Below are 22,617 nucleotides of genomic sequence, written 5' to 3'. Positions count from 1 at the left end.
GGTCTTGTAGATGTGACGAGATGAGTCACTCGAACATAAAAACTAAACAGCTAAGAAATACAAGTTGTAGCAAGTGATATTTTCCCGGTCTATAGAAAATAATATTTTATGCGATTTTTGTAATCTTGTAGGATGAGTAAGCAGTATATATTTTGCCTAAACATGTGTTCAGTTAGAAAACCAGTTCATGGTAGGAGTTGTGTAAGCGAAAGCCTTGACTTAGTGACAGATCTTTGGTCTCTCTCCATCTCTGCGTTACAGGAATTAGGAGCAAACAATCCTTAAACTTGTAAACAAGAATGACAAGCATGCTGCACGCACACATTTTGCAACGAGGTACAAAACCAAAAGTATTGTTTCTGCCTTATCCAAAGAATCAAAGTTGACAGAAAATAGATCGACAAGGAACAAAAGACTGAGGGAAATCCATTGGGTAAAATGTATTATCTAAGAAATAGCATTTCTAAAAAAAGTAAATATTAATCAGATAGATAGGTAGATAGATAGATAGATAGATAGATAGATAGATAGATAGATAGATAGATAGATAGATAGATAGATAGATAGATAGATAGATAGATAGATAGATAGATAGATAGATAGATAGATAGATAGATAGATAGATAGATAGATAGATAGATAGATAGATAGATAGAAAGATAGATAGATAGATAGATAGATAGATAGATAGATGGTGTGTGTGCTTCTGTCAGCTTTGTATGCTTTAAAATGCTATTTCTGTTGTCCAAACAATGACTGCAAATAAGCCGCGGTGAATTCATAGCATGGTTTGTTTTTCAGAGAGAAATTTGGTAACATGCACAGTACAGGAGATCAATGTGAAATTCCATAACTATAAATTTGGTTCATTGCTTACTGAATTTAGTTTGAAATAAAATGTAATCTTTTTTACCATCTGTGTTATCGTAGTTTGTTTTCTTGGAAAAGGAAGACAAAACATATGGAGAAATGCTAGCTATTGCTGCATTTGTCAAAATACGTTGATTACATCTGGTTTATCAGTAACGTTATGACTCAGTAGCAAACAAAAAAGAAGTAACTGGCTTTTTAGGGAAAGGTAAGCTGCTTCTGTGCTTTTATTGTTATTTCGTCTCCATCCCGAAAATGAACGTGTTCCTTCCTTCAAGGAAAGCAGAAGCACTTGGAAGCTGGAGAACACGTTGCATCGCATTTTCCAGTTTAAAGTCTCTGGAAATTAGCAGACCTTGATGTTTCATCTGAGGTAAATGTTTTAAATTCTGATGCTATTCTGAAATACCTTCATCTATTTTTACAGTGCCGTGAAGTATTTGCTCTCTAACACATTTCTTTAACTTTTTTTTTAATCACGCCTATGTTTCACATCGCTAAACACATTTTAGTATCAAACAAAAATAGCCTGAGTAAATAAATAAAGCCGTTTCCAAATTATGACTTCATTTGTTAAACGAAAAAGCTATGTAAACCAACCTGGCCCTATGTGAATAAGTAATTGCCCCTGAAATCCTGAAAATTGGTTGCACGGTCCTTGGATTCAGCAACTGCCTGTTTGTGATAACCAACAATCGGTATTTTTTGCATCTCTTTGCCCCACTTTTCTTTGCAGAATTGCTTTAATTCAGCCACAGGGAATGGGTTTAAAGCTTTAACAGCCTGTTAAATGTCATGCCGGAGCATCTCAATTGGATTTAAATCTAAACTTTGATTAGACCACTCCAAAACTATCATTTGTTTTGGGTTATTCAGATATGGACTTGGTGGTGTGCTACAGATGATTGTCCTGCTGAATAATCTAATTGTGCTTAATCTTAAAGTCACTATTTAAAGACCAGACATTATCCCTCAGGATTTTCAGTTCGAGAATAGAATTCATGGTTCCATTAATTATGGCAAGTTGCCCCTATTCCTGAAGATGCAAAGCACCCTCAGACCAAATGTCAAACTGTTTGTGTGTTGCTCTTTTTTGGAAATGCCTTGTCATTTTGAGCCAAATATAAAGGGATGGTTCTAGAGAGGGATGTTGCCCTTCTGGACCTGTTACTGCTGCAGCCCAATCTTGGATAAGCAGAAAACGAAGGATCAATAGAAACTTGTAAGTGGAAAAATACTTTTTCATGGCAAAGTATGCAAGTTTTATGCATTATATTGACATTTGTTCGTGTGCTATATTTCAGCAAAAAAACAAACAGCAGGCATAACATTATGATCACTGACAGGTAATGTAAGTATCAATTCTTGTCACGGTGCAACGTGCCCTGACTTTCAGATAGATGTAACTTTTACGAGTATCACCAGCCGAACAATTTTGTCAGCCAGTCAAACTCCACTATATGGATGCAGAACCTTAATACAGAAGTAGCTTCTCCCAACTACATCACCAACGGGACAGTAGTGTGCCCAACAGGGTTAGAAGCTATAATTTGCCTCAAATAACATGATGAGTGAGAGGTGTTTAGCCATTATCTAAACTATCCAGATACATATCTGGTTCCATCTTGAGGAAGCTAAAACACGCCAATAATCCCAACATCCTAGTACTCACCCTAGGGCAGCCCCAGATGTGCTTTGGACACCCGTTGATTGCACATAATGTAATGGTTAATCGAGTAAACCCCTGCTCGATATGAAAGAGTAGAAAAGAGAGAAGAAATGGCAGGGAATTAGTGAAAGCCACAGGGGAGGGTGCAAGTGAAGAGCTAAAAGGGTCACGCTGAGATGCCTGATTGCTCCCCTGAGAGGTGGATGAGAGGGTGGAGGGAAAGAGAATCCAAGCAGATGGAAAAGGGTGGATGCTGTCAGATGTGTTGTCCTTTAAGGTGGTGACTGCATTGTTCCTTTTGTTAGGTATTTCTATAAAGCTTGGGTAAAGCCACGCTGACTCATGAAAAATTCACTTCAACTCATGGGTCTTGCTCTCATATCTATAACATAAGTTTAAGTGTTGATTTTTTTTAAAATTTTATATAAAAATAGGTTATTATATTTACTGTTGCATATTTGCGGGATTATTATTTATGTACATTTATGCGCATTTATTGATTGCGGGTTAACACATTGAGCAACAGTATTTATTCCCACTTTCTTTTTTATTCTTTTATTACTATAGGAACAGCGGGAATTATATTATTATCTGCCTTTTAGCAGCAACATTAACCCTTTTATAATTATAAGCTCATTGCTCTCTTTGGGTTCATCCCATGATGTACTGTAATTCTACTTTTGAATGACCTAAAACTGATTCATTTGCTGAATTTTCCTTTATGCAGAGGCTTAGGTGATCTGCAGTATGTATATGTTTGTGTCTTAGAGGAGGGTGGTTACAGCATGTGTGTTTCAGTGACTACATTCTGGTAGCGACTGGACAGGGCAGGGCTCACAGGCCAGTGACATCATCCACGAAGAAGGAGAGACAGTCGTAAGCGCATGAGCGGTCTATCCTCAGGCAGTGAGAGGAAGCGGACCCACTCAGATCAGGAGGAGGAGGGTAGCAGCAGCAGCAGCATGAGAGCGGGACAGTTTCTGAGCGGCGGAGGTTCACACAGCGCTGATTTGACTTTGACAAGGATATAGGACGTAGTCTGGGAAATTTTCTCCTTTTGTTTTCTCCTCCTCTTCCATTACTCCATCCCTCTCCCTCCCTTTACCCTTCTCCCCTCCATCCTCTCAAAGTTATCCCCTCTCTCAGCTGCTGCTTCAGGCGGTTCCTCCGGGCATGCTCCTTAAGCCAAAGTATGACCGCTTTCGCAACGAGTCTGTAACCTCCTCTGACGACCTGATGCAGAGCTTAGCCATGAGCAGCAAAGTTGTGGCCACACCGGTGGTCTCCTCCTCCACACAGAGTCTCCCCCTGCCTCCTTTGCCTCCTCTAGATCCCAGTGCCAGGTCCTCCTCTTCTGTCGGGGCTGCAGCCCTGGCAGACTCCCCATGTCTGGATGGGGAGCAGGAGGCCACCACAACCTTCTGCATGCTCATCCCCAAGATGCCTCAATGGAAGTTCTCCAACTCCTTGCTCAGCAGGAGCCCGTCCAGCTCTAGCTCTAGCAAGGACTCAAACAAGACAACTTCTTCCCAGTCCTCAACCTCCTCATCTTCAAACAGGACCAGTGGGGCGAGCCAAGCCAGTGGTCCTGTGGCCAGCCTTGCAGCCGTACTAAATTCCTGTGACCCTGTATGTGTCACCCCCTGTTCCCTGCAGGCCATCCGAGGGCAGCGAGCAGTAGCAACATCTGCAACCTCTGGCAGTCCAGGAGGACATGGATTTGGGGTCACAGCAGAGGTCATGGTGAGCCCTGGTGTCTCCAGCAGCTCCAGATCAGGAATGAGCCGCAGGACAAGGGTGGAAGGCATATGGCCGGGGGGAGAAGACCTCCACACGAAGGGCAGCTTCATCCACAAACCCTCTCAAGGCTGGCTGCACCCTGACAAGAAAATTGCAGGACAAGGAGCTTCTTACATTGTTAGGGTGAGTACATTTGAAAAAAGAATAATTTAAAAGAAACAAGTTATTTTGTTAACTGTTAACCCTAGTGAAGCACTAATCTGCATTTACCTGGCTGAAGCAGATTTTGTTGTCCTTTATGCATCAAAGCATATGTCCCTATCCTTTAACCTGTTAATGCATTTATAGACCAAAAATGATGAGAGTTTTTAGTTTTGATAAACTTAATATGTATTTTTATATATATTTGTTTTACTTTTTCACTTGCCAGTGAAGAGAAAATTGGATGATTTTGGCACAAAATAACTGGTGCATCTCCAGTTAAATGCTCCCATAGGAAAAGAGAATATTAGGACTGTTAAGTTTTATTCATCTGAATGTGAAAACAAACATACAAACAAAAGCATGTCAACAGCAGGCAGTTTGTTATGCAGCACGTGTGGCAGTGCCGAGGGAATACATAATTTCGTCCACCTAGACGGCCTGGTGTTGGTGGTTAGGAGTCTGTAGTATGATTGCACTCAGGCGTATGGCTGGAGAAAAATAAACCATGAAATTATGTGCTGCCTGTGGAAACTATTGTTGTTCAGCCACACTTTTAAGTAAAGATGGTGTGTGTCACACTGTATTTAAAATAAAAACTGTGTTTATGGAGCGTGTAACCTGCCTGATTGTGAGCTCCCACTGTGGGAGTGGCTCTCTTTGTGAGGATTTGAGCATGTTTACATTCATCTGTGCAGCGAATATAATGATTTTACACATTAATTTTATCTGATGCCTCTAATCATCATGAATATAAGCATTGGGTTGTTTGTTTAGTTAGAGTTTGTTACTTTGTTCTCTTCTTTCTTATTTTTATTAAAAATCAATAAAATCTGGGAAAATAAAGTAATTGTTAGATGATAAATGTTATAAATCTGAGAGGTCTGAATCCTTTTGAGTGTTGTTTATCATTCATCTCATTATGGCATCCTTCCTGATGACTGTTCACCTCTGCTCCCTCCCCCTCATCCTCAGACTTAATGACACGGCTCTTGATTATTGCAGTCTGGGGCCCCCGAGCGCATTTTTTAATGACATTAAAGGAGCACCATTCTTTCCTATATTCAATTACATTTAATCACACTTATTTGCATCATGTGACGAGGACGAGGCAGTTGGATCAGTAGCAGAAGAGTGTTTCATAAAAGTGATTTCTCGTCACAATGCTCTGCTTTCTGAGCTTCATAGTGATGGCTCTTCTTATCTCTGATCGATGTCCCTGCTAATGATCCGATTGTGTATCTAAGAGCTTGTTGTTGTCATCTGTAAGCGTGATGCAATCCTCACAGAAGACCTGTGAAAGGCAGGATTTCTGAGCTCTTATATGTGTAATTCAGTGGCATATCCATGATATGCCACTATATCCATGAGAGTGAGCATCTCTCTGTTTCTGTTTCCACATATAGAGTCATTCATTCACAGACCTCTAGCCCTTTGCTTGGCAGATATATGGGTTTCTCAGTAATGTGTTTATATCTTCCTGGTGTCCACAAAGGCATGCCACATGCTGTGTCTCTGCATCTGCCGTTTCTGCTAGCCAGAACACTGCAGCAGCCATTAAAACAAGCACTGCAGTTGCCAGAGAGGCTATTATCAATATACATCTATTAAACTCTGTATTCTGTTTCATTGCAGCTTTTTTTACCCATAATATTATGCATATTTCTCATATTTAAAGTGACCTATGCAATTTCCCAAAAATACTTTATCCCCATGCAGAAAAGGCATGGCATTCACTGACTTAGTTTAAAAAAATTGCCTGTTTGGTTGTTTTTCCTCTGGTTATCCAACATTACACAATGTTCATTGTGGTTCTTGTTGTCCCACTGCCTCCAGATAATGAATTGCGACTTTCTGATGGCAAACAATAAAGCTGCGGGGATTTATGTCAAAGAGAAAGGCAGCTATAACAGAGTTCGACAAGAAGATGCCTGTATTATTACATTTCTAAGGAATGTTTCTTGAAAACCTGGTGTCCCTAGTCATGGGATGTGTAAGTTAGAGCTTTAGCCCAGAAGGACAACATAAGAATGACGGAGAATGGGTGGGAGTTGTGGGCCTGGGGGCTGCTGCATCAGCAAATAAAATGGAAAAGAAAAAAAGGGACAATTTTCCCGATGGAAGACTTCCCTCAAGCCGAAATCTTATTAGAGAGCATATTAAGCTCATTTAGACTCCGGGGATCCTCTCTCTGTCTCTTAGTCTCTGCTGTGTGGTTGTTTGTTGCAAAGAAATATCCCCCAAGTAGTCTGCCTTGAAAAACTATTCATACTCTTTGAACATTTCCGCATCTTGTTGCGTCACGGCCACAAACTTCAATGTATGTTGTTGGGATTTTATGTCTTTAAACACATTCAAGTGAAAAGAATGAGGGTGCTTTTTAAATTGTTACCCTGGCTGTATGTTTAGGGCAACTTTTTTGTCAGTCTCAAGCCTTTTGCAGCTTCTAACAGGGCTTTCTTCCACGATTGGAAGGCCCTCTATTTAACTCTATCTGTCTTCCTATCAACTTACCACAGAGTGGTCCATCTGGATGGTTTTTTTCAGAGGGATTTTCAAGTGTATGTTTTCCACCACACAGAACACTTTGCATGTACGTCATAAGCTCAGTCATAATATTGCGTGACCAGAGAACGTTCTTCCAAATTTTTGTTGCTTCCCCTTCATGGGTTACTGCAAGTTGGACTACATCCAGGTTTTTTCCAGTAATAGCTTTGAAGATTTGTGGAGGGCTCAACCAGTAGTTATCCTGTCGACAGGTTCTCCCATCTGGGTTGTGGATCTCTGCAGCTCCTCCAGAGTTACTATTGGCCTCTTGGCTTCTTATCTAATCAAGTTTCTCCTTTCAGAACCTGTATGTTTAGCTGGACAGCCTTTCCTTGGTAGGTTTCTTGTCTGTAGTTTTGCCATACTCTACATTTTTGTATGGTGTATTGAACAGTGCTTTGGGAGATTTTTAAAGCTTAGGTTATTGTTTTGTAACCAAACCCTGCTTTAAACGTCCTTCCTACTTTTTCCTTGGTGTGTTCCCCGATCTTCATGATACTGTTTGTTCATTAATGTTCTGTAACAAAACTCAGAACACAGAACAGTTGGATTTCTGCTGAAATAAAATTGGATTTTCATTGGACTGTTCGAGTAAATCTTCAGATTTTCACATTTTCTCAATGTGAATAGATTTTCAAGGCACTGTATCAAACTAAAAATGTCATGGAGTTAGCCCTCCTTAACATTTATCCTATCTGTTTGACACACTGAAAAGTATCACTTTTGAGAGCACTTCTTATAAAAATAGTTTTCAAAACAGCCCAACTAATCAGACAGAGGACAAAAAAAGCTGTTGCACCAGTAGAGTTATCACAAGTAAAACATTGTAACACTTCCCTTATTCTGTTTTTTATTTGTGGGTTTAGCGGGAACGAGTAAGATATGCCACATTCAATTTTATTTTTTGAGTTGTTCCTCGGTAGGATTTTGCCCTATTAACTGCAGCAGATAATTGTAGCACATCCTGACCGGTCTTTTCATGACAGCGCTGCAGACAAGACGACATTCACACATGCACTGGCTGCAGGATCAAACACCCTCACACAGAAGTGTCCCCCCAGAGGGCTCAGAAGCTGCAGTTTGAGTTGGAGCTCAGTGATGCTAATCTAGTCAAGGTGCCATTAGCGCCCTGATTTGAGAGTCATTAGGACGGCGCTGTGGTAGTAGCATGCTTTAATGGTTAGTTTCTGGATTTGATATAAAAATGGGAAATTGTCATGTTTAATAATGGAAGATTAAATATCTGGTACTCTAAAAATGTCTTTCCTGGAAGCATGGTGCCTCACAAAAACACATTTATTTAAATGCAGAGCAGGGGGCAAGATCAGAATAAAAACACGTTTGTATGCATTCCCATCTGATGTGGTCTTTTTCTCTGTAGTACATGGGTTGCATTGAGGTGCTGAAATCAATGCGCTCCCTGGACTTCAACACAAGGACTCAGGTGACAAGGTAAGCCAGCAACCATCTTTACTGACTGCAGTGAGTCAGGATAATTTGATCCAAGAAGTATAGTGTTTATTTACATGTCCATGGCTGTAATATTAAAGTGCTAGCTGGTCTAGGGTAGTACTTTGAGCAAACGTCTTGACAATAACAAAACATTAATTTGCATAATAATTGTTGGATATGCAGTTTTTTCTATGAATGCATCAAAGATGGTTGGGTTTGCTGTTTGTTACCCTTTTTTAACCGCTAAATCATACTCAAGACGTTTAGCTTCTGGGAGTTTCATTATATTTTCTGTACTAGCAGTTGGAATCTACAAGAATAGCAGACATTTCAATCAAAACCAGAGTATGAAGTATTTCACAAAAAAGAAGCCCTGTATAGTGTCTGCCAGACTTCAGAAAGAAGCACCATTCTTTCACTGAAAAAACAGTTCGAACTTGAAACTCTTTGCATGTGAGTTTCATTCTGTTTTCCTTCGCTGCATGTAATGTTGTCATCCTCACCCTCAGAGAGGCAGCACGTTCCTTTTCCCTCCTCATCTCCTTTTGTCTCTCCTCCCCTCCATCTCTCACCCTTCTATCTCTCCTCCACCATCGATTGTCAGTAATCTGAGCCTACCATGCATCCAAAGCTTAAGTGCAGGGAGAGAGGAGGAAAAGGAGGATGTAGCAGAAATGGAGTGATAGAGAAGAAGATCTATAATTGATGATGTTTGCTAATGACAGTGGAAAGCTGCAGTGGTCTCTGTGAACGCACCCTGTTGGATAATGTGTTTGGCTGCAAGTTCTTGAGGAGGAGGTTTGGGTTGTGCAAAACCAAACAACAAAAGAAAAGCAAAGGCATGAACCCTACTGATGCTACTCTGGCTGCTTATTGTTTGGTGCAGAAACTATGATTTCCATTATGTTTTTCTTTTGTGCTTCTCCTAAATTTGATTATTTAGTCAAGTTCACTTAAGTAATTTCAAATTACAAAATCATTAAAAATGTTTTTTGATTATGGCAGCACAGTGCCTTGCAAATAGAATTGTATCACTTTGTCAACATTAGTGAACAAACAGCATCATGAAGACCAAGGAAGAAACCAGATTTATCAGGGATAAACCTGTGAAGGTTTGTAAAGCAGGGTTAGGTTGTAAAACAGTTCCCTAAGCTTTAAACATCTCACATAACATTGTTTAATCAATCACCTGGAAATGGAAAGAGTATAGCAAACTTAATAAGCCATGTCTAAGAGCAATTATTAAAGTAGCAGTCAAGAGGTAACTCCATCGTAACCTTGGATGAGCCGCAGAGATCCACATCCATAGTGGTTGTGGACTTCACAAATCTGGTCTTTTTAAATGAGTGGCAAGAAAAAAAAGTCACCGTTGAAAGAAAGCCTGCAGAATTTCTGTTTGCCATATGCCATGTACGACACATTTCAAGGGTGTGGAAGAAGGTGCTCTGGTCAGATGAAAGACATTATGTGTCACACACCACCCTGAAATAGAAATGTGGTGTTGGCAGCATCATGCCATGGAGACGCTTTTCTTCAGCAGGTTCTACAAAGTTAATTAGAGTTGATGGGAAGATGAATGGAGCTAAATAAAATTCTGGAAGAAAACCAGTTTGAGGCTGGAAACATCTTCAGATGTAGACACAGTTTCCCCGTCCAGCAGGACGACTTTAAACAAACAGCTAGACCTGAAATGGAAAGGGCATATTCACATGTTAGATTTACCCGGCTAAACTCCAAACCTAAATCCATCTGAGAGTCCAGGGCAAGATTTTAAAATGTATCTTTACATAGGTCTGGGTGTTCATAGCTGGTAGAGACAAACCCCAAAATACTCACGCAGTGGGTCATGAATAGTAATGCATGCCAGATTTTTCCGATTCTTATGTTTTTCTTCAACTCCACAATTATGTACTACTTTGTGTTGGTCCATTGCATAAAACGTTGCAGTTTGCAGTTGTAATGTGACAAAATGCCACAAAGTTTAATTGGTGAAAATAATTTTGCGAGACACAGTGGGTTGATCCATTTTTCTTTCAAACCAATTTGACATAATATTTATTCTAAAATATACTGAGAAACAATTGAAAAGAGTAATTTCCATCTCTAAAACATATATGAGCTTCCAAACAATATTATATCTTGGAGGATCACAAGTATAAGGTTGTAAGAATTTCAAAAATGTGTTTCAGCTCCTAAATTTGAAGAAGTTGCTGTTTCCCCACAGGGCCCTCTGTCATGCTGTTTAACCACAACACTGGTGATAATGAGGCTCAGCATTTAGATACTAGGACTGACAGAAAAGACCAAGACTGCAGGCAATAACAACAACAGCCCTTCTCTTTCTCTCTCCCTCCTCCTCCCTCTGCTTTCATCAGCATGAGTCATTTGAATGTGGTGGTGTTTTTCAAAAATCCCTGAGAAGACCTTTACCCGAGACGAGGCCCGTGACACTGCTTTTTAAATATTTACGAGCCACTCGATAGGGCCAACCGGGTCTGTTGATTTCTGTCCCTACTGTCCCCTGACAGATAGATGGCGATCTCCAGCCTTAAACCTACATTATGCCTCATCCCTACCATCAGACACAGGGAAATCAGGCTTTAAGTAGCCATTAGGGTGCCATTCCCTCAAGTTTGAGCTGTCTTCCTGCAGAGTCGGAGAGAGATGCTTTTTGGAAAACACGTGTTAACTCAGCTAGCATTGTATTTATTTTGCATCACATTGCAGCAGTTACTTTTCTGTGATTCAGCAGAGAATCTCAGCTTTAACAAAACATTTTACAGATCAGTTTGTGAATAACAGGCCAGATAGAAAGCAGTTGTTGACCTTTGAATTGTAACAGACCTGGAACATTTGCAGATAAGGCCACAGCCCCACTTGTTCCAGTTTAACCTTAAATGTTCCCATGATTACAATGCAACGGTTCTGTTTAGTCCTGAAAAATGTTTTTTGCATAATGAGTAGCTGGTAATCAGAGGCCAATATCTTCTTTATTTTTGTGACCTCTATTCTCTCTTTATTTTTTAATCAGGGAAGCCATCAACAGACTTTGTGAGGCTGTGCCTGGAGGAAAGGGGGCTTGGAGGAAAAAGGTCAGTAGTGAATTATAATCTACCATGAATATTCACAGCAGTGTCATATGCTTATGATAAGTAGTATAGACTTGTGTGGTTTTAACTACTCACTTAAAAGAATAAAATGAACAGTCTTCACATCTGTACATGGTTGCATTAATAAATATTCATTCAAAAGTATAAAATGAAACTTGTAAATGTGCTGCACTTGTATAGCTCATGTTACGTTTGCCAAACAGTAAGAAGTTACTCTTGAAAGCTGGAGGTTTTTTAGTTCCTGAAAAGTTCAATTTATTTTTCATGTAGGCCCCAAACAAAGCTCTGCAATCAGTCATGGGAAAGAGTAACCTGCGATTTGCAGGTATGAACATTGCTGTCAACATTTCTGTAGATGGCCTTGGTCTGCTATACCCTACTACACGGCAGGTAAGATTTTCTATTACAACAAGCTGAAAGGCTAAATTTGACACTCTTACTGTTTAAGTGGTGCTGCCTAATACTGACATCTCACCCAACCTTCCTGCATTTCAAGAGTTGTACTAGTGCAAATATCGACTCAACTGCTCAACCAAACTTGCAACATCCAACTACACAGAGCTCTCACTTATAGAGACCCATACTAGAAAGCTATACAATGATTTTAGCTTGGTGTTTAATACCACCATTTTTTAGAGACCTTTAGAGAAACGGTTCCTGCTCTGCCTGAACACTGCCACTTGTCTCTGGGCTCTGAATTTCCTTCCTGAGTCAAACATGTTGGGGTCTATCACTGAGCACTGGGGTGCCTCAAGGTTGCACGCTCAGATCATCATTTCTTACACTGTTAACACACAACTCTGCAACGATTCATGAGGAAGACATAATTCAAATTATTTTTCATGATATCACAGAAGCGGGACTTGTGAATGGAAGTGATGAGTAAACAAACAGGTTGATGCAAAGACAACATCCTGGTGCTTAACACAGACAAAAAAGAAGTAGCTAGTGAACAATTTCTAAAGGTCACAGCCTGAACAGACAGGACTCCTCAGCATCAACAAGAATGCAGTTTATTACAGTTCTTTTATGTTTTTATCTGTTTGTGTTCTGCATGTTACGTATGCAATAGAATTACAATAAATTCATGTGATTGATTGATCGATTGATTGATTGATTGATCGATCGATTGATTGATTAATTGATTGATTGATTGATTAATTGATTGATTGATTGATTGATTGATTAATTGATTTTTTTTGTCCTTTTGCTTCATTGATTTGTAATCAAGTTCTCAATATTGTAAAACAATATATCTTTCCATCTTCTCATACAAACCACTTTCACATGTGTGTCTTCCAGGTGATTGCACACCATCCCATGCAGTCCATCTCATTTGCCTCTGGAGGAGACACAGTAAGTGCAGCATTTTAAACCCCCACACCCTCCACCTCCCTGCTGTTTGGACTTGACATTTCCATCTTAACATATCATGATCTATTATATTCTGTTGGTTTCCAATCTTGTAACCCCAAAAATCAATGAATTTACTTAAGAATCTGTAATTTATGTTTGGTCTAATTGAACTTTCCATTTTCTTTGCTGCAGGACACACCAGATTATGTTGCATATGTAGCCAAAGACCCAGTAAATCAAAGAGGTAAGCTTATTTTTTCTGTCCACAATATATTTCTAATCTTTTGATTTTAATTTATCAGTATATGAATCATCAGTGTTATCTGTCACATACTGATGATGTGTTTGGGTTGTTTTTGGTTGTTTTTCTGCACTGATCCATAATCTTTTGGATTTTTGCAGCATGTCACATCCTGGAGTGTTCGGATGGTTTAGCCCAGAGTGTCATCAGTACGATTGGCCAAGCATTTGAGCTCCAGTTCAAACAGTATCTGCACAGTCCTCCTAAAACCATGTCATCTGTGGAGAGGTAAACACAGTCCTGAAACATTCACATGCAGGAATTCATAAATGAAAAAACAAAAACATTGAAAAGGCTATGAGGCTTTCCAGACCTCCACGCTACATCCTAAAGCATGCTAGCTACTTTATAAAACCAGATCTAGTGTTTTATTTTCAGGTTAATCTATGATTTTCTCTGTTCTTCTGTTACTTCAAAGTTTATTTAAAACTGTTAATATTAGATCAGATATTTTCACACCAAGCATTGAACATTGAGTGATGCTTTTGCAATGCAGGAGGAAATTAAGCCTTGCTGTCTCTTCTTTTTTGGGTTCAAATAAACATCCAACTTCCTGTCACCAGCAGCAACTTGAGAATCTTTTTCAGATTTTTGTAAATCATATTTTGATGGGTTGAAGTCCAGAAAAATCTATTTGCAAACTCAGATGTCCTTTTCTAATCAATTTTGGCACCATGTTGAACTAAAAAGCATTTAGAAAATGTTCACTTTTCTACTGTGACATTTAGTTATGAATTCAGACATTGCACATTTTGCTTTAGGCCTGTCAGAACAGAGAAGCCGGCGTGGGGCGAGGATGAAGATGCTTCTGAGCACAATTACTACAACAGCATCCCTGGAAAGGAGCCTCCTGTTGGGGGAGTCGTGGACTCCAGGCTGAGGCACAGTGGGGCCCTCCTGGGTCACATCCACACCCAACCACAGAACATGACAGCAGCTCAGGTGGGAACAGTATTCCAAAAGGTCAGGCTCTGGATTGCGCTTTGGAGGCTTTGAGTACAGTATTGTGATTCTTTGCAGACTGAAATGCAGGCAAAATTCTATATTTACACACCTGTGAGCGTAACATGACTACTTGCATGTAATATTGACATTTCTCAACTCAATTTTAACATACGTTTATAATTTTTATTCAGTATTAACACTGAAGCAGCCAGCAGTGACACAGTAATCTTGCTATCTAATATTTTCATGATGTTATATAAACTACATCTGACCTTTATCATCTGGTCTGTAATTAAAGTTTATTACAGAAAGACTGAGGGTGTCTGGCTTAGCATTTCTCTAACTAGTCACTGATGTGTTTGTCTGCTCCTTCCACACATTGTTTAAAAAGAATTACAGAACACAAGATCCCAAAATATGATCTATATCAATCATCCTGATGTGCCTGCACCATAAAGACTTGGATGATTGTATAAAAAGGAAACATATTCCTTTCTATGCTGTTTGTTTACAGTATTAGAATGTGTCATAGGGAACATTTCACACCGTGTGCCTCAGAACTACAATATAGGGAGAAGAGATAACAACTATTTCTAAGGTAACAAAGATGCTGATGTATTTAAAATATGTTGTTCTGGTGTGGTTGTGTTAACAGATGTGCTCACAGGCCAGGAGGGAGCGGGGATTTTACCCACCGGGTCAGCTCTGTTATGAGCTACACTGGGACACTGAGACCACATGTAGCTCAGGTGAGACACCGTGTGGCAGAAAGTAGCCATTGCTGGAAAAGAAAACGTGTTTTGCACCCTGATAGATTTTTTTCTGTTTGGCTTTTTTATTCACACTTAGATGTTTCAGACCATCAAACTACTGATATTACAAAAAGCCTGAGTAAATACAAAAAGCAGTTTTCAAATGATGATTTCATTTATCAAAAGAGAAAAGTAATCCAGACCAACTGTGACCTTTGTAAAAAAAGTATTTATCCCCTACCCTTAACAACTGGTTGTGACGCAGTTGGTGGAAAGAACTTCCATCAAGTGCTTGTAATTACTGGCCATGACTCTTTTTGCTGGAGAGGTTCACTGTTTTTTCAAAAAATGTCTTCTTTCTGTCATTTTCAGTGAGTATTTGGGTTTTTTGGTTGTCACATGGTTTTGTATGTGTCTCCCTGTGTGTTACCTCTGTGTCTCTTTGTCACTTTCCCTCAGTTTTCCTGCTCAGGGTCTTATTTCATTCATTTAACATTCAGTATTTAATAGCCTATCATTTCTTCTACCTCCATGCCATATTCTTTATTCTCCGTTTTCTGTTTCCTTCATCCCAGTTCCTTCCATTTGCTTTGCTGTTTCCAGTCACTCTGTCCTTTCATGCAAATTTTTACATTTGTTATGGGTCTTTTCTTCAACAAAACATCTTAGCCATCACGAGGCTGCCATTTTCATCTCTGCGCTTAGGTCCAACTCTCCCACCACAAGTAAATATGACAATGTCAGCCACAATGTAGGAATTTCAAGTGTGAGCATCCTGTTTATAGTCATGCTATAGCATCTCAATCGGATTTAAGCTCAGACGTTTACTAACCACTCCAAAACCTTCATTTTGTTTTATGTTTTTTAACCTTTCAGAGGTGGACTTGCCTGGGTTTCCTTTCCTGTAACATAACCTAAATGCATTTGAGCATAAGCTCACAAACTTATGTCTGGATATTCTCCTTCAGGATTGTCTTGTAGAGAGCAAAAGTTACTGTTCTATCAATTACGGCAAGTCCAACACCATGTTAAACTGTCTACATGAAACAATTCTTTTTTCTAAAATGCTGTGGTAGTTCTGTACCAGATGTAATGGGACCCAAACCTTCTGAAACAGACATTTCCAAGTGAAATCTTCTCCCTTTCTGAGACAAGTGAGGTCTGCAGTGCTTTTGTAGTAATTTTGGTAGGTTTGCTACTCCTGGGAATGGTTGCCACTGCTTCATGTTTTCTCCATGTTCAGATAATGGCTCTAACTGTGACTCACTGGAGAGTTTCACATCTGTTCTTAAATTTCTGAAAATCTGGGTATTATGTGTTGCTTTTTGACATCTTTTAGTTTATTTTATGTAGTCAAGCAGGTTCTGCTTAAGTGATTTGTTTATTGAAAAGATCAGTAATCAGACCTGGCTGTGGCTACTGAAATTGAACTTAGCTTTCCAAAAAATGCTTAATTCATGATTTACCATGGGGCTGTTAGGTTTTTACAGAGCACCATATTGGCCTACATAGCTTTTTTCTTTCATCAGTGAAATTATTTTTTGAAAACAGCTTTTTGTATTTACTCAGCTTATCTTCGTTTGTTATTAAAATTAGTTGGATGATCTGAGACATTTAAATGTTCCATAAAAAAAATATAGAAAAATGGCAGGGGGTAAATACTTTTTCATGACCCTGTACATCATTTTATGATCATGGTGTATTATATTTAAGTCTTGGGATATTTGATCAGAATAGCCTTTTCCTTTCCCCTGTATTTTGTGCTACATATAATTTTTGAAAAAAAAGGATCTGTGCGGTTCTCAAGGTTTTGTTTTTTCTCTATAAAACAACAGTTTCATAATTGTTTAAATAGATATATGGAATTTTTATGATGGTCTTAATTGTGTATAATAATAATAAGTTGATTTTAATAAAATCAACTTAAGTACACATATGTTGGAAAGTAAAATTTTATAACTGCAGTATCAACAGCAAAAGTTTGTTAAACAAATGCTTGCACAATTTTAAAAAGCAAAGCATTACACATTAATTGTTTGAAGCGTTGTTTTAAGTGGATTTTGTCTTGCTCAGATGGTTACCTCTGTGCTGATGGTCAGCCACCAGGCAGCAAGGACTACGAGGAGCACCAGTACGTAAACACACAGAGTCTGGAAAACCTGGAACCACTAACACAGGGAACAGATGGACATAGAGGGGCCAGGGCACATGACAGCCCCAAAAAGGATCTCTTTGATATGAGTGGGTCTTTGACAGATACACCTGTGGCACATGGAAAAACTGAAGCAGAATAACTAAACAGCTCTATGTAAAACATTGTGTCCCTCTCCAGGGCCCTTCGAGGATGCCCTAAAGCTTCATGAGGCATGTGGAGGAGCTGTTGGCCCCAGTGCAGTAGGAAGTTCTGGTTCTCAAGCTGGAGGAGAGGGTGTGCGAAACTTAGAGGACCAGTGGCCCAGTCCACCGAGACGCAGAGCCCCTGTGGCCCCGAATGAGGAGCAACTGCGCAGAGAGATGTGGTACCACAGCCGCATGAGCCGGCGAGACGCGGAGAAACTCCTGGTTCGAGATGGCGATTTTCTTGTCCGTGAGAGCACCACTAATCCTGGGCAGTACGTGTTAACAGGAATGCACTGTGGCCTGCCAAAACACCTGCTGCTAGTGGACCCAGAAGGGGTGGTGAGTCTGTTTCAGTTCATGTCATGCCAGTGGGGCAAAATCTTATTTAAATAAACCAATATGTTTGTTTTTCTGACACCAAGACGTTTCTGCACACAACCTCAAACCTGTTTATCTCCATAAAGGTCCGAACCAAAGACATGTTGTTTGAGAGTATAAGCCATCTCATAACGTACCACCTGAAGAATGAACTGCCAATTGTTGCAGCGGAAAGTGAGCTTCATCTTAAACAAGCTGTGCGGAGGAAACAGTGAGCCTCATGGGTTGATGTGAGATGTAAGCAACAGCATGTGTTGATTTTAATAAAAAGAGATCATGATTTTAATGGCTTTAAAAGAAGATTTTAAAAAGTAGCTGCATTTATCCGCTGCTCTTTTCATGTTTGACCAATTAGCTAATCAATCGGAGCAGCCACTGATTTTCAGGCAGTTTGGCTAAAAGATACACAAGCAAAAAATCTGACAAATTAAAACAGGAGGTTCCGAAGCAATGCAAAGTTCAACCCCAAAATTGTATTATTTTTGGCCTTGCGAAAGTAATTATTACCGCTGAACATTTTAACATTTTGTCACATTGAAGCTACAAACTTCAATGGAAATATTATATGAGAGATCCACAAAAAGTCACCTATAAGAAAATAACACATGGTTTCTAAGTTTTAGATTGCATTATTTTACCATTATTTGCTTTTGCAGCTCAGTCAGACTGGATGGAGGGCATGTAATCATGAACTTCCAGGTTTTCCCACAGATTCTCTGTTGTATTTAGGTCTCAACTTTGACTGTGCCATTCTAACACATAAATATGCTTTGATCTAAACAGTTTCATTGTAGCTCTGGCTCTATGTTTAGGGTTATTGTTTTGCTGGGCCTGAAAAATTAACCTCTGCTGCAGTCTCAAGTGTTTTGCATCTTTGACATCTCTATTTCGGGATCGTCCTGCATTTAGTTTCCCATCAACTCTGACCAACTTCCCTTTCCCCGCTGAAGAAAAGCCTCCTCGCAGCATGATACTGCCATTTTTGGTCTCATCTGACCAGAGCACCTTTTTACCACACGCTTGGTGTGTCCCCTACATGGCTTATGGTAAACTGAAAACTAGACTTCTTTTAGCTTTCTTTCAACAGTTGGTTTCTTCGTGCCACTCTTTCATCATGGTCAGATTTGTGCAGTGCTTTCAAATTGAGAAGCTAATTTCCATTTTCAGATGATATATTGAACAATTCTCTATAAGATAATTAAAGCTAACATTCATACACCGATATGCAGGTTGATAGGCAACTTGAGGTTAAGTGCCTTGCCCAGGGGCACATAGACAATTAGCAGTAGGAAGCTGAAATTGCACCCACAATTTTCGGACAGCAAGACAGTTGCCTGTACCACTGTGTGTCATCTTATAGTGAAAAATATTAGTTGCAGTTAACTTCTTTTGACTTTATGGGCTTTCTTACATTAAAAGCAATTTTATTTTATGCTTTTTTGCTTACCCAAAATATGTTATTCTTTAATAACCATAATCTGTTTCTCTCCATCATTTTCCACAGCTGAATTCTTCTGTACCACGGAAACATTGGGCCTAAAAACTTAATGGATGATTTTTCATCTTGAAAGAACACTTATACTTTCTTGCCTTGGACATACTTCCAATGAAAGTTAAGAATCAAGTCACGCTCGTCCTTTCCTCTGGCTGCCAGGCTAAACCCAGTCATAAAGTCCTCAGCATGCAGACATTAAGAAAACCTGAATCCAGAACTTCAGCACCACATCATTAAACCTCACAAACTAACGACAAATGCTTTTAGTAATCCACAACCACATTGTTCTTTCTGCCAGTGATAAACATCACCAGAAGAAAAACTGAAAGTAATTTTCTAGAACGGATGTTACATCAAGAGATGTCAGCTTTCAAATTGAGAAGCTAATTTCTGTAAAGATGCAGAAAGTGACTGAATGTGAGTACGAGAAGCAAATGAAGACAAGTCTCTCTTTTTTGGGATGTAACGACTGTTGGTCTGCAGTATCTGAGAAGGCACAAAGGAGAAACACTGAGCCCAGTTCAGTGATGGGAGTACGAGTGGCACATGCTTATGTATTTTCTCTTTTGCCACAGTATAAACAATACATGAAGCTTTTCAATATTTTCAGCTCCAGTTGACCTTGTCTTGTTTGCTGTTTGTAAGGAGTTGATCGCAGTACGATGAGCTTGTACAAGCCTGTGACCACCTACTGAGCAGATTTTACTCTGTGATGAATCCTACATCCTGAGTCAAAGCTAATGTCTTCATTTCTAACTCATTGTACAGGTGCATCTCAATAAATAAGAATATCATAATAATTTAATTCTGTAATACAATTAAAAAGGAAAACTCGTATATCCTATAGATTCATCACACACAGTAATATATCCTAAGCATTTATTTCTGTTAATTTTGATGGTTATGACTTACAGCCAATGAAAACCAAAAATATGTTTCTAAGTAAATTTGAATATCAACTCAGCATAATGATTTTTAATAAATGATTACAATAGATTATGACCATGCTTTGGCATGTGCAATGATAGCTAAGACTGCTGACTTGACACTTGGCCAACAGACAGTCATTGACATTCTCCGCAAGAAGAATAAGTCTCAAAAGGTAGTTGCTGAAGAAGCTGGCTGTTCACAGTGTCCTGGAGTCAAGCACATTATCAGAAAGTTGAGTTAAAGGGAAAAGTGTGGTGGAGAAAAGTGCACACAGATGTATCCGATCAAGCTATTCCTGAAGCAGATTTAATGTTGATGTCATCATAACCTGGGCTAAAGGGAAAAGGGACTAAGCTGTTGGTCAGTGGTCCACAGTCCTCTTTTCAGTAGAAAGTAAATTTTATATTTCATTAGGAAATGTACCTCCCAGACTCTGGGGGAAGATTAAAGAGAATACCAGTGTAAGGTTTTCATAGTCAGTAATGATTTAGGGTGCCACTATTTACTGGTGTTGGTCCACTGTGTTTTCTGAAGTCCCCAGTCAATGCAGTCATCTACCAGGACATTTTAGACTCACTTTATGCCTTCCTTTATTTACAAGCTTTATGGGGATGGTAATTTAATTTTCCAACAGGACTTGGCACCTGTCCAAGCTGCCAAAAGCACCAATACATGGTTTAATGACCATGGTAACACGCCTTGATTAGACAGACTACTGTCCTTACCTAAACCCCACAGAGCATCTCTGATCTCTGATGTCAATGTGGAAAGAACCCAGACCCAACAATGGAGATGAGTAATGGCTGCTATCTAAGCAATCTGGGCTTTCTGAACATCTCAGCCTAGTCATTGGCAGATTGCCTCCATGCCACGCCACACTGATGCAGTAATTCATAGAAAGGGAGCCCCAGTCAAGTTCAAGTGCATATACTGTACAGTACATGAATGTACTTTTCAGCAGGTCCGCATTTCTGTATTAAAATTCTTGTTTTATTTGGTTTTATGTAATATTCAAATTTTCTGAGAAACATAATTTTGGGTTTCCATTATCTATAAGCCTTTGCAATGAACATTAACATAATTTAAAAGTTCAGATACATCACTCTGGGTTTGATGAATCTGTATATGAGATTAACTTTTTGAACTGAATTACTGCAATGATTGAAAACTTCTTTTATATTACCATTTGTTGAAAGGTACCTGCACACGTGTTTTTCCCTAGTGCCTTAATAACTACACTAGCAGGCCTTTGTCTCAGAGTGCATATAATATGCAGTTATGCACTCATTGCAAAAGACTACATTTTCTTGCCATGCCAATGAAAAGACAGACAAAGTTCAGGATAATTAAGCTCTTATATTTGTAAACAGTGAGGTAAGCTGCTCCAGTTTTCTGTTAGGTAACCACAGTCTTTCAGCTGTCTCTTATTATTAATCTGTTTTGTAAGACCCTCAGAAAAGATGTTTCCTTTTGTCTGTCACCGGTTGATCTCCTTTGCAGTAATTGACCGTAAAATAAGGATATGTATGAACTATCCCTCCTTTTGTCCCTGCTCAATTCATTACTTTGATGACCATGTTTATGTCTACAGCTCTGTATTTACACTATACCGGTTTGTATTGTTGCTTCAGGTGCACCAGGAAGTGGCTCACCATGTTTTTGTCACTGTAGTACTTTTTTATTATTTTTAGTTTTTACCCTGTCTTTGCATCAGTCTCTTCTACGAACAGATAAATGAGGCCAACCACAAAGATTTGTCAAGGTCAGAATGTGAATTTGTAATTTTTTTAAAGGATTTTTTCCCCCTTTGTGTTCTCAGGAATTTTTCCTATTTCTTTCTTCATTATTATGTTTAGTCAATAAAATAAATTGCAAAAAGGTTCAAATAAAATTGTGCGCTAATTGTGAGCACTTATCTTTATCCATTTACAGCACCACCCAATTATCATTACTATCTCACACTGAAAAATATAGAAAAGTGTAACAAAATCCCTACTGTCACACTTATTGGCGCCTGTGAAACTTTCTACAAAGATCAATTTTACTAAAATATCAGGCGTGTGGAGGAGCTGTTGGCCCCAGTCAGTGTATTGGTGTATAATTTATTGTAATAATAAAAAAATCATTGTCTAGGAACCATTAATTTGTAATCCACGACTTCGTGTTTCACACGTGTATAAATATCGGATGACAGAGGCCCATTTCTCTTAAAAAAAAATCAATACTTAAGAGAACCACATTTTACTGCAACTACAGTTGGATGTCTTTTGAGCTATTTCTCTGCCACTTATACATATATTTAGCAAATTTTATGCAAAATATCTCAAGCTCTGCCATATTGCATAAAAGCCATCTCTAAACAACCTTTTAGGTCATGCCACTGATCCATATGGATTTAGATCTGAACTTTGACAGGACTATTCTAACACATGAATATGCTTTGATATAAACCATATAGCGGTTGCCCAGCTGGAAGGTGCAAGTCTTTTACAGCTTCTAACAGGTTTTCTTCCAGAATTGCCCTGCAATTA

The 22,617-nt window shown here is 39.1% G+C and overlaps 1 protein-coding gene across 3 annotated transcripts; it reads left to right on the top strand.

Annotated features, from left to right (window-relative positions):
• Window positions 1–116: 116 nt before the first annotated feature.
• Window positions 117–21,966, top strand: shc2 (SHC (Src homology 2 domain containing) transforming protein 2). Of its 3 annotated transcripts, XM_047375342.1 has the most exons (15): window positions 117–336; window positions 1,149–1,243; window positions 4,196–4,462; window positions 8,409–8,479; window positions 11,511–11,571; window positions 11,860–11,979; window positions 12,892–12,945; window positions 13,138–13,189; window positions 13,348–13,474; window positions 14,008–14,188; window positions 14,847–14,940; window positions 17,017–17,184; window positions 17,276–17,622; window positions 17,748–17,898; window positions 19,166–21,966. In XM_047375342.1, exons 3-14 carry the CDS (start codon window positions 4,280–4,282, stop codon window positions 17,874–17,876), a joined length of 1,587 nt encoding a protein of 528 aa, XP_047231298.1. In that variant the 5' UTR covers window positions 117–336; window positions 1,149–1,243; window positions 4,196–4,279; the 3' UTR covers window positions 17,877–17,898; window positions 19,166–21,966. The 3 variants fall into 3 exon arrangements, with proteins under 3 accessions (XP_047231298.1, XP_047231297.1, XP_047231296.1); XM_047375341.1 differs by lacking the exons at window positions 117–336; window positions 1,149–1,243 and adding an exon at window positions 1,266–2,092 and having other exon boundaries at window positions 2,175–4,462; XM_047375340.1 differs by lacking the exons at window positions 117–336; window positions 1,149–1,243 and having other exon boundaries at window positions 1,266–4,462.
• Window positions 21,967–22,617: the final 651 nt, after the last annotated feature.

The sequence above is a fragment of the Girardinichthys multiradiatus genome, chromosome 9, assembly GCF_021462225.1.
Source record: "Girardinichthys multiradiatus isolate DD_20200921_A chromosome 9, DD_fGirMul_XY1, whole genome shotgun sequence".
NCBI classification, from domain to species: Eukaryota; Metazoa; Chordata; class Actinopteri; order Cyprinodontiformes; family Goodeidae; genus Girardinichthys; species Girardinichthys multiradiatus.
The sequence above is the reverse complement of the archived record's forward strand: the minus strand, read 5'-3'. Positions and strand labels throughout refer to the sequence as shown.

Excerpts from the sequence above, each read along its gene's own strand:
- shc2 (XM_047375341.1), top strand. The coding sequence starts at position 3,713 with ATGCTCCTTAAGCCAAAGTATGACCGCTTTCGCAACGAGTCTGTAACC. Across the intron at positions 4,463-8,408 it reads GAGCTTCTTACATTGTTAGG|TACATGGGTTGCATTGAGGT; the intron begins GTGAGTACATTT and ends TTTTCTCTGTAG. Across the intron at positions 13,190-13,347 it reads AGACCCAGTAAATCAAAGAG|CATGTCACATCCTGGAGTGT; the intron begins GTAAGCTTATTT and ends GGATTTTTGCAG.